The sequence below is a fragment of the Dasypus novemcinctus genome, chromosome 2 (genome assembly GCF_030445035.2).
Source record: "Dasypus novemcinctus isolate mDasNov1 chromosome 2, mDasNov1.1.hap2, whole genome shotgun sequence".
Lineage (NCBI taxonomy): Eukaryota > Metazoa > Chordata > Mammalia > Cingulata > Dasypodidae > Dasypus > Dasypus novemcinctus.
The window spans coordinates 195,423,120-195,440,094 of record NC_080674.1 but is presented as its reverse complement, the minus strand read 5'-3'; the positions used below and the strand labels follow the sequence as shown (position 1 = coordinate 195,440,094).

Here is a 16,975-nt window from a genome sequence, read left to right as displayed (position 1 = left end):
TGTGAGGTTCTATATCAGAACTTTCAATTCGATTCCATTGGTCTGTGTGTCTCTCCTTATGCCAATACCATGCTGTTTTCACTACTGTAGCTTTGTAGTATGTTTTGAAGTCAGGAAGTGTGGTTCCTCAATTTCGTTTTTCTTTTTCAACATGTCTTTGGCTATTTGGGGCCACTTTCCTTTCCAAATAAATTTCATAGTTAATTTTTCTAGTTCCTTAAAGAAGGCTGTGTTGATTCTTATTGGGATTGCATTGAAAGTGCAGATCAGTTTTGGTAGGATAGACATCTTAATATTTAGTCTTCCTATCCATGAACAGGGAATATTCTTCCATTTATTTAGTTCTTCTTTGATTTCCTTGAAGTCTTGTATATTCTTGGTGTATAAGTTTTTTACATCTTTAGTGAAATTTATTCCTAAATATTTGATTTTTTTATTTACTATTGTGAATGGTATTTGTTTCTTGATTTCCTCCTGATCTTGCTCATTATTGGTGTACAGAAATGCTACTGATTTTTGGGCATTGATCTTATAACCTGCGACTTTACTAAACTCATTTATGAGTTCTAGAAGCTTTGTTGTAGACCTCTCAGGGTTTTCTACGTATAGGATCATGTCTTCTGAAAATAATGAAATTTTTACTTCTTCCTTTCCAATTTGAATGACTTTTATATCTGGTTCTTGCCTCAGTGCTCGAGCAAGTACTTCTAAGACAATGTTAAATAGAAGGGGAGACAGTGAGCATGCTTGTCTTGTTCCTGACTTTAGAAGGAAGGATTTTAGGATTTCTCCAAGGAAAACAATGTTGGCTGTAGGTTTTTCATATATACTCTTTATCATGTTCAAAAAATTTCCTTGTATTCTGATCTTTTGGAGTATTTTTATCAAGAAAGGGTGCTGTATTTTGTCAAATGCTTTTTCTGCATCTATAGATATAATCCTGTGATTTTTTTTCCTTCAGTCTGTTTATATGGTGTATTACATTGATTGATTTTCTTATGTTGAACCATCCTTGCATACCTGGAATGAATCCCCCTTTGTCATGGTGTATAATTCATTCAATATGTTGTTCAATACAGTTAGCCAGTATTTTGGTAAGTATTTTTGTGTCTAGGTTCATTAGAGAAATTGGTCTGTAATTTTCCTTTCTTGTGGTGTCTTTGTTTGGCTTTGGTACTAGGATAATGTTGGCATCATAGAAGGAGTTAGGCAATGTTCCTTCTGTTTCAATTTTTTGGAAGACTTTCAGCAGGATTGGTGTTAGTTCTTTCTGGAATATTTTGTAGAATTCACCTGTGAAGCCGTCTGGCCCTGGGCTCTTCTTAGTTGGGAGATTTTTAATGACTGATTCTATCTCTTTACTTGTGATTGGTTTGCTGAGATCATCAATTTCTTCTTTCATCAATATAGGCTGCTTATGTGTTTCTAGGAATTTGTCCATTTCCTCTGAATTGTCATTTTTGTTGGAACATAGTTTTTCAAAGTATCCTCTGATGATAGTCTTTATTTCTGTGGGGTCAGTGGTGATATCTCCTTTCTCATTTTTTATTTTGTGTATTTACATCTTCTCTATTTTTTTCTTTGTTAGTCTCGCTAAAGATTTGTCAATTTTATTGATCTTCTCAAAAAACTAGCTCTTGGTCTTGTTTATATTTTGAAGTGCTTTCTTATTTTCTATTTCATTTAGTTCCACTCTTATCTTTGTTATTTCCTCCCTTCTTCTTCCTGTGGGATTACTTTGTTGTTTTTTTTCTAATTTCTCCAAATGTGCAGTTAGTTCTACAATTTTTGCTCTTTCTTCTTTTTTGATGTATGAATTTATGGCTATAAATTTCCCTCTTAGTACTGCTTTTGTTGCATCCCATAAATTTTGGTATGTTGTGTTATCATTGTCATTTGTTTCAAGGTAGTCATTGATTTCTTTTGAGATTTCCTCTTTGACCCACTGTTTTTCTAAGAGTGTGCTGTTTAATTTCCATATCTTGGTGTGAAATCTGGGCCTCTGGCCCTTGCAGATTTCCAGCTTCACTCCACTGTGGTCAGAGATATTATTTTATATAATTTTGATCTTTCTGAAGCCTTTCTTTGTGACCTAGCATATGGTCTATCTTGGAGTTGATCCATGTGCACTTGAGAAAAATGTATATCCTGCTGTGTTTTGGTGAAATGATCTGTGTATGTCTATTAGATCCAGCTGCTTTAATACACTGTTCAAATATTTTGTTTCTTTAGTGATTCTCTTTTGAGATGTTCTGTCCAGAGTTGATAGTGGTGTATTAAAATCCCCCACTATAATTGTAGATGCATCTATTCTGTCACTTAGTTTTTCCAGCGTTTGCCTCACATATTTATTTAGAGGCGCCCTTGTTCGGAGAATAAATATTTATGATTGTTCGTTCTTCTTGAGAGATTGTCCCTTTCACTAATATGTAGTATCCTTCTTTGTCTCTCACAATTGTTTCGCATTTAAAGTCTATTTTGTCTGATATTAATATAGCTACTCCTGCCTTTTTTTGGTTATTGTTTGCTTGTAAGATTGTTTTCCAACCATTCACTTTCAGCCTGCATGAGTCTCTGGGTCTAAGATGTGTCTCTTGTAGACAACATATAGATGGGTCCTATTTCCTTATCCAATGTCCCAGTCTGAATCTTTTGATAGGTGAGTTTAATCCATTGACATTCAGTGTTACTACTTTCAAGGAATTATTTATGTTAGCCATGTTTTGATTGGGCTTCTGTTTGTCATATTTGGTTTGTTTGTTTTTCTTTTCTTTTTGTCTTTTTGTTGCTCTTACACTCTTCTCCAACTCTCCTGTCCTGTTTTTTCCTTTCTTCCTGCAGAACTCCCTTTAGAATTTCTTGAAGGGGTGGTTTCTTGTTGGCATACTCTTTCAATTTCTGTTTATCTGTGAATATTTTGAACTCTCCATCATTTTTGAATGCTAGTTTAGCTGGATAGAGTATTCTTGGTTGGAAATTTTTTTCTTTTAGTACCTTGATTATATCATAGCACTGCCTTTTTGGTTCATGCTTTCAGATGAGAAATCAGCACTTAATCTTATGGAGTTTCCCTTGTATGTGATGGTTTTCTTTTCTCTTGCTGCTTTTAGAATTTTCTCTTTGTCCTGAGCATTGGATAATTTGACAAATATATGTCTTGGGGTGGGCCTGTTGGGGTTTATGATGATTGGGGTGTGCTCTGCTTCTTGGATATGTACATCTGTCTCTTTCAGTAGATTTGGGAAGTTTTCAGCCATTATTTCCTGCAACACTCCTTCTGATCCCTTTCCCTTCTCTTCTCCTTCTGGGATGCCTATAATACATATGTTTGCACATTTTGCATTGTCATTCAGGTCCCTAAGTCCTAGCTTTATATCTTTTTATCGATCAATTCTACTATCTGTTTGATTTCCGATGTACTCTCTTCCACATCACTAATTCTCCGTTCTGCCTCTTCTAATCTGCTGTTATTTGCTGCGAGTGTATTTTTGATTTCTTGAACTGTGGTGTTCATTCCCATCATATCTGTTATCTTTTTGCATATGTCTGCAATTTCCCCTCCAAGTGTTGTCTTCATATTGTTAACCTCTTCCTTTGCTTCATTAAATTTTTCTGTGATATATGTTCTGAGATCTTTAATTACTTGTGTGAAGTTCTGCTCCACTTCCTGGTTTTTAGTTCATTCACTGGATTCAGCCATGTTTTCCTGATTACTGGTTTGGTTTGTAGATTTTTGTTGCTGTCTGGTCATCATTTTATCTTGATGGGTTTAATCAGTTCCTTAGCTTCTTTGTCTAGTCTTGGAGATTAATTATCTGTTGTTTCTGCATAAGTGTTATATCTTCTCTTTGCCACTTTGTTCTTCTTATTCTAATTTCTTATTGCTGGCTGAGTTCACTTTGAAGGAAAGTATTAGGGCCTGGGAAAGGCAATTGTGTAAGCAAGGAAAAAGTGTAAAGTAGTATTGATGATAAATGTTAACAGAGCAACAATATGAGATCTGGGAGAATGTATATTAGATTCATGTAAGTTTTGTAGAGTTATAGCAGTAGGTAGAGTACCTATAATGTGGTAGTCGACTGAATATGGGTATGAATTAAAAAGCTAGTATTTTCGTGAGAGAGGGAAAGAAAAAAGAAAGACAATAATTTCAAGAGTGGATAAAAGACAGAAAACAAAACAAAAGTATTAGAAATTAAGAGTTAGACAATTTGGGGATCAAAGAAAGGGAGGTGGAATATAGGAAAGACAGTAGATGATGGAGGATATCAAGATATAGGAGATAGGGGATAGTGTAGGTAGCCAAAATCAATTCACACAGAAATGAGGCAATGGAGGATGAGGAAACCCACCAAATGTGAGGTGTTCCCTGCAGCACCTATTGTATAATTAAGATAAAATAAAATAAGAAGAAAATGAGGGACAAGAGAGAAAAAAAAGAAAAAGAGAAGAAAGAAAGAAAGAAAGAGGGGGTGGGTAAAGGGAGGGGAACAAGTAAGGAAAAGAAAAAAAGATATAGAACAACCACAAAAAGCAATAACAAAAAAAAACCCCAAATAACTGAAAAAAAAAAAAGACTTTGGGGGATGCGATGGGAGAAAAGACTAGGAGATAATGCAATATTAACAAGCAGGACAATAAAAAGTAAAATAAAAATAAAAATAAAACAAAACAAAATGAAACAAAAAAGGAAAAAACACAAACATTGAGGGCTAGGACATTCAAGGACCTCAGATGGACCTCAGGGCGTGATGGATTCAGGGATGGAAAGTCTATGATATTGAAGACTCAAGAGGTGTGAGTCTCTAGGGTGTGGGCCACCAGGGTTTAGTGGACTCAGACCTGGCAACCTCAAATCTGGTTAACAGGGAGCCTAGGAGCACCGCAGTGCAACACAGCCTTCAGGGATCCCCACAACTGGGTGCCAGCCCTATGGGGGAGGTCACATCCGCCATCTCTGACCTATGTGTCAGAACCCCACGTTTCACCCTCTCCCTCGGGTCTCTTCTGTGGCTGTATCACCAATTTGACTTCAGGACACCTCCTGCCCTGTAAGCCCCTGAAACAGCCACCTGGGGGGACCTCTACACTGCAGCCAATTTAATGATGCTGCAGATCAGTAGCCAGGCCCAGGGGGCGGGGCTCCAGCCAGAAACACCGATATCAGAGTCCGAAACCAAAATTCCCACGTTTCGCAAAATATTCCCCTAATCGGCTTCCAGACGTCTCCCACCCTGCCAGTCCCTGAAACAGCCTCCTGGTGACATCTCTTTATTGCAAGCAATTTAAGGCCACTGCAGATCGGCAGCCAGCCTTGGGGGCAGGGCTCTAGCCAGAAGCGCTATTATTTGTGTCCGCAATCAAAAATTCCCCACCTCGCAATGAAACGCCCGTTTGTCTCCCCAAATCACTCTGAGAAGGCCTCCTGCCCTGTTAGCCCCCCAATAGCCCACTCAGGGCTTATGAATTCCCCAGTACCGCAGATCCTCCAGGAATCGCCACCGCAGCACCGGTGCCGCAGCTTTGCCCACCCCAGAAAGGAGCGTCCCGCATGCAGCCCCCACCTCCGTGTAAGAGAGCCTCAATTTAATCCTATACACGAATTTTCTCTGTTACCTTCCCACCAAATTGATGTCCAGACACCTCCTACCCTGCAAAATCCTGAAACAGCCTGGTCCCGAAGATTTTCCAATGCTGCCCAGCCGCTTCTTTGCAGGAGAAATTATCAGGTGCGCTCACTCAGCCACCATCTTGCCCCGCCCCCACACTCTAAATATATTTTTAATATACAGTTTCCTGATATAAAATTTCTCACTCATAGTGAATGAGTTCAAGTCCCCCTAAATAATATAGTAATAATTTTGAAGAATTGCCTCACTTTAACCAAATATTCATGTTATGAATCTCTGTTGTAATTCATGGGGGAAACTTAAGTCTTCCATTTACTTCCTGGGCCACATTTTGTAACATATTCTAAAGCTTAGCCAAAATTCATTAAGAAAGTTAATAGATAAACATTAGGCTATATTGGTACTTACTATAACAGGAACTTGTGTACTTCTTTATCTCCACTATCCAACACATATACTGGCAAGAAAGGCTCCTGAGAGGCTTCTCTCTACACCAACTCAAGCCCCCTCAACCTATATCATTGCCCTGAAGATAAGTCCTGCCACCAATTTACTGTATAGCAGGGAAAGTGGCTTTTGATTCAGGGTCTTCTCTGCTCACTAACATTTTGGAGATTCCTGAAGAACGAAAAGTTGCTAGGATCTGTGTAGATGATTAAGAAAAATTCAGAGAATGTATTAGTTTCCCATTGATTCTGTTAAAAATCACTAAAAGCTTAATGGCTTAAAACAACACAGATTTATTTTCTTCAAGCTCAGAGGTCAGAATTCTGAAGTGAGTCTTTTATTTCCTTTTTTTTAAAAGAAGCTTTGGATTACATAAATGTTACATTGAAAATATAGGAGATTCCCAAGTGCTCTACCCCTTCCCCTCCCACAGTTTCCCACATCAACAACATCCTTCATTAGTGTGGTACATTTGTTGGAATTGATGGAAATATACTGAAGCATTGCTACTAATCATGGACTACAGTTTACATTATTGTTTACCCTTTACCAACTAAATTTATACATTTTGACAAAATGTATATTGTCCAGTATCTGCCATTGCAATGTCATACAGGACAGTTCCAATGTCCTAAAAAGGCCCCCATGTTACACCTATTCTTCCCTTCCTCTCCTCTCAGAACCTCTGGTGGCCACTGCCTTTATATCAGTGATACAAGGTTTACCACTGCTAGAATAATAAGTCTATATGAGTTCATTTTTGCATGCTACCCTTATGTTGGTTTGTTCCTCAGTCTTGAGGATTTGGGGATGGTGACTCCCACACTGTTTCTGATTAATAGGGGACTTAGATCCCATGGGGCAAATGGATGGAACTTTCCTGCTTGCAGTTATAGATACTCTGTTTTGGAGGATGGGCATTCTCCATCATCACCCTTCTGATAGTTGTTCTGGGCAAGTCCAGTGAACTGGATAGTAGACGTTGCAACTCTGATGAGATTCAGAGCTCAACCAGCATATGAACAGACCAAAGATTGATGTCTCTGAGACATTTATTTAAAAAGTATAGTGCTAATTACAGGTTCAAATAAGAGGGGCAGGAGAGCCATGTGTAGGGAAATTATACATGAGTCTAACGGTTACATTTGGGAACATATGTTCCAAAGTAAGGTCCACTGACAGAATGCTGAATTCCTAAAATTGTCTGCCCTGCAGACAATCTAAACACTATAGGTGTTTAGAAGTCTCTGGAGCCCTCAGGAGCCCCACTATTTGAGGCCTCGTTTACTGTGGCAATCAAAGAGATCCTTCTGAGTTGTGCAGAACCATAACCTCTGGGATGAACTCTGACTCATTCTGAAATCTCTTATGCATAAAAACTCATTTGTATTTAAAATTCCCCCCTTTTGGTCAAGCTCTTTTTCCAGATGCATCACTAGTCAGCACTTGATAATAATCCTTTGTTGCAGGGAGCCTCATCCCCTGTAGTCATGCCTCACACGGGCGGGTGGGGGGAGCATTTATATGCTGAGTTTGACTTATAGAAAGGCCACATTTCAGTAGCAAGGAGGCTTTCAGAAAGTAACTCTTAGACAATATATAGTAAAGTTTCATTTCACAAGAAAAAGTTTATAAGAACAAGTTACAGTCTCAAAGGCCTTGTGTAATGGTCTATCCTCCTTTGATAGGACCTGCCCATGTATTCGGGGGATTCTTGTCTCTCTATTAAAGAATATAGCAGAACTTCCCAGGATGGGAATTCAGTATTACTTTAGTAATCGTGTGGGTTTCTACCCAATGAGACAATGCCCCCATGACCACTTCAACATATTCATAAGCCATAGAGGAATGCCTCACCACAAATCCTCCCATCATTGCCACTCTGTATCAATGATCCTCCCATGCACAGTTATGACCTCTCTGTGATCCAAAAGCTCCCCAAAACAAAGCCAAAAACAAATAAAATAACAATAATATATAACAAATAAAATACTAAGGAAATAAAATAATATATAACAAATAAAATACAAAAATAAAAAATAATAATAAAATAAAAAATTATGGGTCTTTTATCACTGTAAGATCTGTTATCTTTCATGTACAATGAAAATTTCTTCCATATATTACCCTAGTGTCTTATTTTTTTCACTTTATCTTCAAGGAAGCCCTACATTACAGAAAAGTCACAAGAAAATAAAGGAGATTCCCATACACCCAACTCCTTCCCCACACCCACTCTCCCCTATTAATAACATTTTACAAGTATATGGTACATCTGTTACCACTGTTGTACAAATATTGAAGCATTGCTATTAATCATGGACAATGATTTACATTATGGTTTACATTTTGTACTGGACAATTTTATAGGTTTTGACATAATTTAAAATAGTCTCTATCTGTCATTGTAGGATCATGCAGAACAATTCTAATGCCCTAAAAATGCCCCATAATCCATCTATTCTATTCTTCCTTCCCCCTCCCCTTGGAACCTATGGTAACCACTAAGTTCCAATTTTTTAAGAATATGGTTCATAGCTACATCCAATAATACTGAGGGCTTGACCTATCAGTCTGTTTTCTTTTATTAGGCCCTGACTATGTTCTTAAGTGATTATTTTCCCTTTAATTGAGAACAGAGCAAGACTCCTCAGGATGGGAGTTTAATATTTTCTTGTTTATTATGTGGGTCTCTCCACCCACTGAGGTAACACACTATGACAAAATGAACACTCTCATATTCCATCAAGGCATGCTTTAGGTGTGCCTTATCCCACATATTCCCCCATCTCAGACACCCTGCACCTTTAACCCTCCATTGCCATATTTGCCAAAAAAACATTTCCTCCAGTGTAGTTTTAACCACAGACCTACATATCCCCAGAGTTCACCTGTTCCTTCCTCCAACAATCTCTAGTACCCCAGATAGTCCAACTCAACCCCCCTACCCTACTCCTACTCACATTCCTGTACCGTCAAACCCAATCACATCATTACACCACTTTCACCCCCATTTATTTCCCAACCACCCCTTTCCACCTTGTCATAGATTCTTCAAGGACTGAGCATTAGCTCATCACTCTCTACTCTCTATGTCTTGGTAACCTATATTCCAGACTTTACCTCTGTAAAACAACTCACTGTCATTATTTCATATCAGTGAGATCATGTAATGTTTGTCCTTTAGTGACTAGATTACTTCACTCAACCTATAGTCTTTGAGATTCATCCATGTTTCTACATGTGTCAATACTTCATCCCTTCTTACAGATGAGTAATATTCTATTGTATGTATATACCATATTTTGTTTATCCTTTCACCCATTGATGGAAACTTGGGTTGCTTCCAACTTTTGGCAATTGTGAAAAATGCCACAATGAATACTGGTGTGCATATATCTGTTCATGTCCCTCCTTTCAATTCTTGGTATGTACCCAGAAGTGGAATTGCTGGATCATATGGCAGTTCTGTACTTATCTTCCTGAGAAAATGCCAAAATGTTTTCCACAGCAGCTATACCATTTTACATTCCCACCAGCAATGGATGTGTGTTTCCTTTCCTCCACATCCTCTCCAACATTTGCAGTACTCTATTTTTTTTAACAGCCACCAGTCTAATAGGTATAAGATGATATCTCATAGTTTTGGTTTGCATTTCCCTAATAGCTAGTGATGTTGAGCATCTTTTCATGTGCTTTTTAGCCATTTGTATTTCTTCTTTTGTTAAGTGTCTATTCAGATCTCTTGCCCATTTTTTAAATGGGTTGTTTGTCTTTTTATTTTTGAGATATAAGATTTCTTTTTATATGCTGCATATTAGGCACTTCTCAGATAAATGGTTACCAAATAGTTTCTTCCATTGAGTATGCTGTGTTTTTTCACTTTCTTGACAAACTCCTTTGAAGTGCAAAAGTTTTTAATTTTGAGGAGGTCCTATTTATCTATTTTATCTTTCGTTGCTCGTGTTTTGGGTATAAAGCTAATGAAATCATTCCTACCACAAGATCTCACAGATGTTTCCCTACATCATCTTCTAGGAGCTTTATGGTCTTGGCTCTTATATTTAGGTGTTAGATTGTCTTGAATTAATTTTTGTATAAGGTATGAGATGGTGATCCTCTCTTTCTTTTGAATATGGATATCAAGTTCTCCAAGCACCGTTTGTTGAAGATATTCTGTTCAGTTGAGTGGGCTTGGTTCCCTTTGAAATGGGTCATAAGTGGTTAAATTCAAGGTGTCAGGAGGCTGGTTCCATCCAGAGGCTCTAAAGAATAATTCATTTCATTGTCTTTTCCAGTCTCTAGAGGCTGCATGTGTTTCCTTGAATCATGACTTTTTCCCTCTGATTCTGAGTATTTCACTCCAACCTTTGCTTATATTAACCCCTCCCCTTCTTCTTGTGACTTTCTTGCCTCCCTCTTTTAAGGTCTCTTTGGATTATATCAAGATCACCTGGACAATCCAAGACAAACTTTCCATCTCAAGATCCTTAACTCAATCACGTCAGCCAATGTCTTATTTCCATGTAAGGAAACAAATTTTTACATTCTGGAGATAAGGATGTGGAAATCTTGGGGAAGGCATTACTCTGTTTACCACACTATCTGAGAGGCTGATTCATGGGATATAGAAGTCATCAGCATAGAGAATAAGTAGTCTCCTATAGAAGTGGAAACTAAAGTCATCAGGAAATAATAAATTCATAATAATAAAAAGAATAAGTGTGATATAATGGGAGCAGCCCCTTGAGACCAGTTGTGTTTTGCCAGCGTAACCCTAATCTGACCCATTCACCTCATCTCCTTATTCTCTTTTCATTTCTCCAGACATCTACAATTAACAACCATGGATCCTTTTATATCAGCTTTCCTGTCAGGAAAGAATTTTCAGCAGATGGCTTCTGACCTGATCCCTTACTATGCCACATTAATCAGTAAAGCAGGAAGCATCCTTTCCCAGGAAACACTCACTGATATTCAAGTAGCTCTTAAGAAGGGAAAACTGAAGGATATGGTTGACATGATTCAGAAATCACTTGAGGAAGCAAAGGATGCTACCCTGGATTTGGCTGTGATTGGAGAGTCTGGGACTGGGAAGTCCAGTTTCATCAATGCCCTGCGAGGTCTTAGTTATGAAGATGAAGGGTATGCTAGGGTTGGAGTTGTGGAGACCACAGAGAAAAAAACTTTGTATCAACATCCAAAATATCCCAATGTAAATTTCTGGGACCTGCCTGGAACAGGGACCCCCAACTTCATTCTAAAATCTTATCTAGCAAATTTAGAATTTGAAAAGTATGACTTTTTCATCATCATTTCTTCCACACGGTTCATGTTAAATGATGTTCTTCTGGCCCAGGAAATCAAGAAAATAGGGAAGAATTTCTACTTTGTTAGAACCAAGGTGGACCTTGAATTATATAATGAAGAGAAAAGCAAACCCAAGACCTTCCAAAAGGAAAAAGTCCTTCAGCAGATTCGAAACGACTGCCTGAAAAACCTCACTAACATTGGAGTGCGTAAGCCACGCATCTTCTTGGTCTCAAACTTTCACCTGCATGACTTTGATTTTCCAAGCCTACAGGAGACACTGCTGAAAGAGCTCCCTGCTCACAAGCGCCATACATTTGCCCTCCTGCTGCCCAGTTTGTCTTATGCTGCCATTGACTTAAAGAGAGAAATTTTGAAGGAGGTGATCTGGCTGGAGGCACTGAAGTCTGCGTGTTTGGCCTTCATGCCCTTCATGCCCATTATCTGTGGCTTTGATTTGCCTGAACAAGAGAAATGTTTGAATCGTTACCGAAGCTATTTTGGTCTGGATGATAAATCATTAAATGTGATTGCTCAGAAACTGGGCATATCCATGCAGAAGATAAAGAACTCTACTGAATCCTTAGATTTCTGGTTACTTGTGAAGGATGACAGTATAGAAGCAAAGGTGATGAATTGCTTTGAATGCTACTGCTCAGTGAATGGAGGCCTCTCTTCTAGTGTCATGCAATTTCTTAAAACCTACTTTCTGCATTTGAAATTCCTTGACACAGTGGTTAACGATGCTAAAATTCTCTTGCACATGAGTTTAAAGTTCTTCAGGCCTACCTGAACAACTAACTAAACAGTAGGACAGGCCGGCTTCATTCCAAAAACAAGGAGTATCTTCAATTTTATGGAAAAAATTCCATTCTTCTGTCCCATAATATCTGTGACCCTTCATAGCCTAAATCAGTCAGAGAAGACACCATCCCAAAAACTTTATATTGAGGAATTAACAAAGGGGGGGGCAGGGAATACCCACTGACAAAAAAGGTATATTGTTATTATAGTTATGATATTATCTTGTGTTTTTTAAGTCACTTGTAACATTGATATAAATAATAAATTTTAAAACAAAAACAAAAAAGTTTAAACAGCTCAAGTCTAAGCAGATGAGGTGAAGGTGGAGTCTTGAATTACTGAAGGGCAAATGGTCCTCATGTCCTTTGGTTTTTGTGTAGGGATTTTGTTCCTCATAAGATCCAGGTCAACTCTCCTATAGGTGAAAATAAAGAATTTACATTTGGAGGAAAACCATTATTCTATATTGTGTCTTCACTGTTGTGCTCAGGAAATTTAGCCAAGGCCTGATTTATGCATTTTCTGTTCCATTCGGTTTGATTAACGACAGTTGCATTGTATAGTTAATATTTTCCACGTGAATTAGTCTGCATTCACATTATTTACTCAGATAATAAGATTTGGAGTAAAAATCAAGATGGCTAATACCAATAGTCTTTTTTATGCATGATTTTTCCTAATCATCCTGACAATTGCCTCCAAACCAAATAAGGAGAAAGCCCACAAATATGGAAACATGGCCAAGTGAATAGTGGAAAGTGTGTAGTGGGGAAATGCTTTAGATTCAGAGAGAGAAAGTTGACAGAGGATGAGAAAAGTGGGTCAGAATGTTGAAGCTCTTGTATAACTGCCCCTGGCACTCATGCATCTACCCAAGCTGATGAAACAGCTATAACAAGATTTATTAACATTGACTCATTTTCACCAAAGGCTTAGATGCTTCCCTTGATCCTTACTTGATATAGTTATTATATACCCATCATTACAACCAGACATTTCTCTTGAACTTTATTATTATAACTAAATACTTGTTCTTCCCTCCTTATATCTTGTTTGTTCTAATCCCCCCTAGTTTTAACCAATTCTCAGAGGTTCTCTGGCTACCACTTGTGCACTCCCCACTAAATGTCACCAGAAGTAACCTAATGACATCCTCCATGTTAAATACCCACCCACTCTTCATATTAAAGATGCCATTTTTAGATCATGTGGTGCATGAATAAGAATGATGCCCTTCTGCACATGCCCAATTACACCACGCCTGTACTGTAAGCCTTTCCTTTCCCCCTGAGGAGATTCTGTAAATTACCAATCAGCATATGCCAGTTTAAATTGTGTCACTATCTCTACCTTCCTTTGTTTGAATCCCATAAAAACACTAAGGACTTTAGACTTGGGGAGACAAATTCGAGCTTTGCCTCCTGTCTCTTTGTTTGGTTGCCTCACAATAAAGCTCTTTCTTTTCTTAAAATCTTGGTATCACAGGATTAGTTTCTGTGCATATATGGTGATAGGCCCACTTTCTCAGTGTGATGGTTTGAATTTCTTTCATGATTCCCAGAAAGAGAAAAATTATATTCTTTAACTACTCCATTCCTGTGGGTATGAGACCATTGTGATTGTCCAACATGAGTGAGGTATGACTCAGATTGTCTCTACCCTCTTACTTGGTCTGTTATAAACAAGACACAGAAAGAGACAGACACATACAGGAGAAAGGAAACAGTCATATTGCATCCTACAATGTGGGAGAAAGGACCCCAGGTTTTACTACAGCTGAGATCAAGAAGAGAAACCCCAAAAAGGTAAAAATTCTGAGGTCCATGGAGAGATGAGCCATATGCCTGATAGCTCATAGATGAACTCAGGAAGAAAGAAGAGCAGCTAGTATTGATAGAGGATACCCAGAAAGAGATAAGCCCTATTCATAGTTGCCCATAGCTAAGCTTCAAGAGATTGTAGATTCTGGAGGAGAAGGCAGAGATCTTGGACATTTCACAACCTCAGAACAGTTACCTTTCACCCCAAGTAAACCTCCATTATAAAAGTCAAACAATTTCTGGTACATTGAATCAGCAGCCCATTGGCAAACTAAGACAGAAATTGTTACCAGGAGAATGAGGTACTGCTGCTTGCCATTACCAAAAATGTTGGAACAGCTATATAAAGGGGTAAAAGGTATTTTTGGAGGAATTGTGAGATGATTGATAGAAAAGGCCTAGATTGCTTTCAAGCTACTGTTTGTAGGAATATGCATCCTAAAGTTATTTCTGATGAGGCCTTAGAAGGAAATGATGAAAATAATACAGGAAACAGAAGTAAAGTTGATCTTTGTTTTATAGTTGCAGAAAACTTGACAGAATTTACTCCTTATTTTAAATGGAGGGCAGAATTTGGAAGTGATGAACTAGGACATTTAGCTGAGAAAATTTCCAAATCAAATGTGAATTTGGCCTGGATTCTCCTTGTGGTTTATAGCAAAATATGATAGGAAAGAGATAAGTTCATAACTGAACTGCTGAGCACAAAGAAATCAGAAATTGATGGTTTGGGAAATCTGACCTTCCAGAAAACAAGCCCACAGAGGCTATTGCTCCATGTGAGGATTTAACTAAACTTAGAACTAGCCAGCCAATTCTGTGTAAGTCAGAATTGGGATCACAGTTATCCAGGAAGGAATTGTGGAAAGTCTAACTCTCTCACATCCTGAACCTCTGTTTCCTGCATGCTAAACCAACAAATGAGATCTGTGTTAATGAAACTACTGTCATCCTGGACCAAAAGAGTCATAGATGGGAGAGACTGAGGGAAAAGAGCTTCAAGAGGAAAACCATGGAAACTGTGGCCCGGGCTTGAGACATCTTCTCAGTCCAGGAGTGGAACCTCACCCATGGGTGTGGAAAGGGTGAGTTTGCCCTGGGATTTCAAAAGGGTGGACCTTCCAGCTCATTGTCAGGGAGATTTTGGCTGTCCCAGGCAAAAGGGATGGTGGAGCGCATTCCATCAGTGGTTGAGGAGAGTTAGGTCACCATCCCATTGTTCTGAGGGGTTGAGGCTATTTCCCATAGGTTGGGAGAATTAAGTCCCCACCCACTGTTCTTAGTTGTCTGGGCTGGTATGCCAGAGATTAGGAAGAATGTTGTTATCCCCTCACTATACTAAGAGAGTTAAGTTGTCCCCCAGATATTCAGGATAGTGTGGCCTTCAATCCATTGTTCTTGGGGGGAGGGGTAAGGTCAGAGGTTGAGGTCTAGAACTCAGTTGCCACCCAGATGCTTGATGATGGTGAAACTGAGAAAATGGCTACTGGGCAAGTCATTTGATGGGGTAGACCTCCACGAAGACCCAAGGAAAAGAAAACACTGTTCTAAGGATAACTCACAGATTTAAAATCTAATGGAGTATGCCCTGTAGATTATTTGAACTGTTTCAGACCCATGAGACCTGTTTCCCTCCCAGTTTCCCCCTGTGATAATGTCAGTGTTTATCTTATGATCATCTCTTTTTGTATATTGGAAAGTGATAACTAGTATCCTATGTTTCACCAGTCTACAGCTTGGGGCAGAAGAGGGGGGTGAATTTTGTCCCAAGAAAACTGCATGCCTATAACTGATTTTTATCTGATTTTGTACTTGGCATTACCACTGAAATAATTTAAGGTTTTTGAAATATTGTCAAGTAATGAATGTATTTTGCATATGGAAAAAACATGTCTTCTTGGAATTTAGAAGGTGGAGAGTGACAGTATGAATTTCTTTTATGAATGCCAAAAAAGAAAAAGCTTATGTTTTTGCAGTAATCCATTCCTTGGGTGTGAGGCCTTTTTGATTGGACTCCATCAATGAAGCATGATTCAGGTTGAGTCTCTACCTTCTTACTGGACCTTATATAAATGTAAACACAAAGAGAGACACACACAGAGGAGAAAGGAAGCTGCCTTATTAATCCTGCAATGTCAGAGAGAGGACTGCAGGAAAATTGTAAAGCTCTGGGGGCTGAGTAAGGTTCTACAGTTTAGAATCAGCAGATTATAGAGGCACAGAGAGAAGACCCCAAAAGGCTGAACACACGGAGTAATTCAAGGCTGAAGAGACAAGCCAAACACCTGATAGCTTGCAACTGAACTCGGGAAGAAAGCAGAACAGCCAAAACTGGGAAAAGAGGCCTGATAAGAGACAAACCCTAGGCCTGGTTGCCCACAGCTGAGCTCTGGGAGGAGTAGATTCTAGAGGGGAAGTCAGGGATCTCCGTACAGAGTGCTGATCATCGTCATCACATTGTACGATGCCAGAATAAACAGTAGCTGACTTTGGTGAGAAAGATTCTCAGATGGTGTTTTGATTTGGAAATTTTGAGTAAGATTTTACCCTAAATAAAATCCCCACTATAAAAGCCAACACATTTCACTTTTTTTGTTTTTTTCTCTATTTTTTAAAATGTTACATTCAAAAAATATAAGAGGTTCCCATATACCTCCCACCCCCCTCACCCAACTCCTCCCACATCAACAACCTCTTTCATCATCGTGGGACATTCATTGCATTTGGTGAATACATTTTGGTGCACTGCTGCACCACATGGATAATGGTTTACCTTGTAGTTTACACTCTCCCCCAGTCCACCCAATGGGCCATGGGTCCCTGCAGTACCACCCAGGATAACTCCAAGTCCAGAAAATGCCCCCACATCATATCTCTTCTTCCCTCTCCCTACCCTCAGCAGCTGCCATGGCCACTTTCTCCACCGTCTTTTTAAAGATACATAAATCACACAAAATGTTACAT

The 16,975-nt window shown here is 38.7% G+C and overlaps 1 protein-coding gene across 2 annotated transcripts in view; it reads left to right on the top strand.

Moving 5' to 3' along the window:
* LOC101435388 (interferon-gamma-inducible GTPase 10-like) overlaps positions 1-16,511 on the top strand; it is a 28,909-nt gene extending 12,398 nt beyond the window's left edge. For both annotated transcript variants that reach the window (XM_058283825.2, XM_004468578.5), the window contains exon 2: positions 10,905-16,511. In XM_058283825.2, coding sequence (XP_058139808.1) covers positions 10,924-12,180 — 1,257 coding nt within the window. In that variant the 5' untranslated portion in view covers positions 10,905-10,923 and the 3' untranslated portion in view covers positions 12,181-16,511. The remainder of the gene's footprint in view (positions 1-10,904) is intronic.
* The last annotated feature ends 464 nt before the right edge of the window (positions 16,512-16,975 follow it).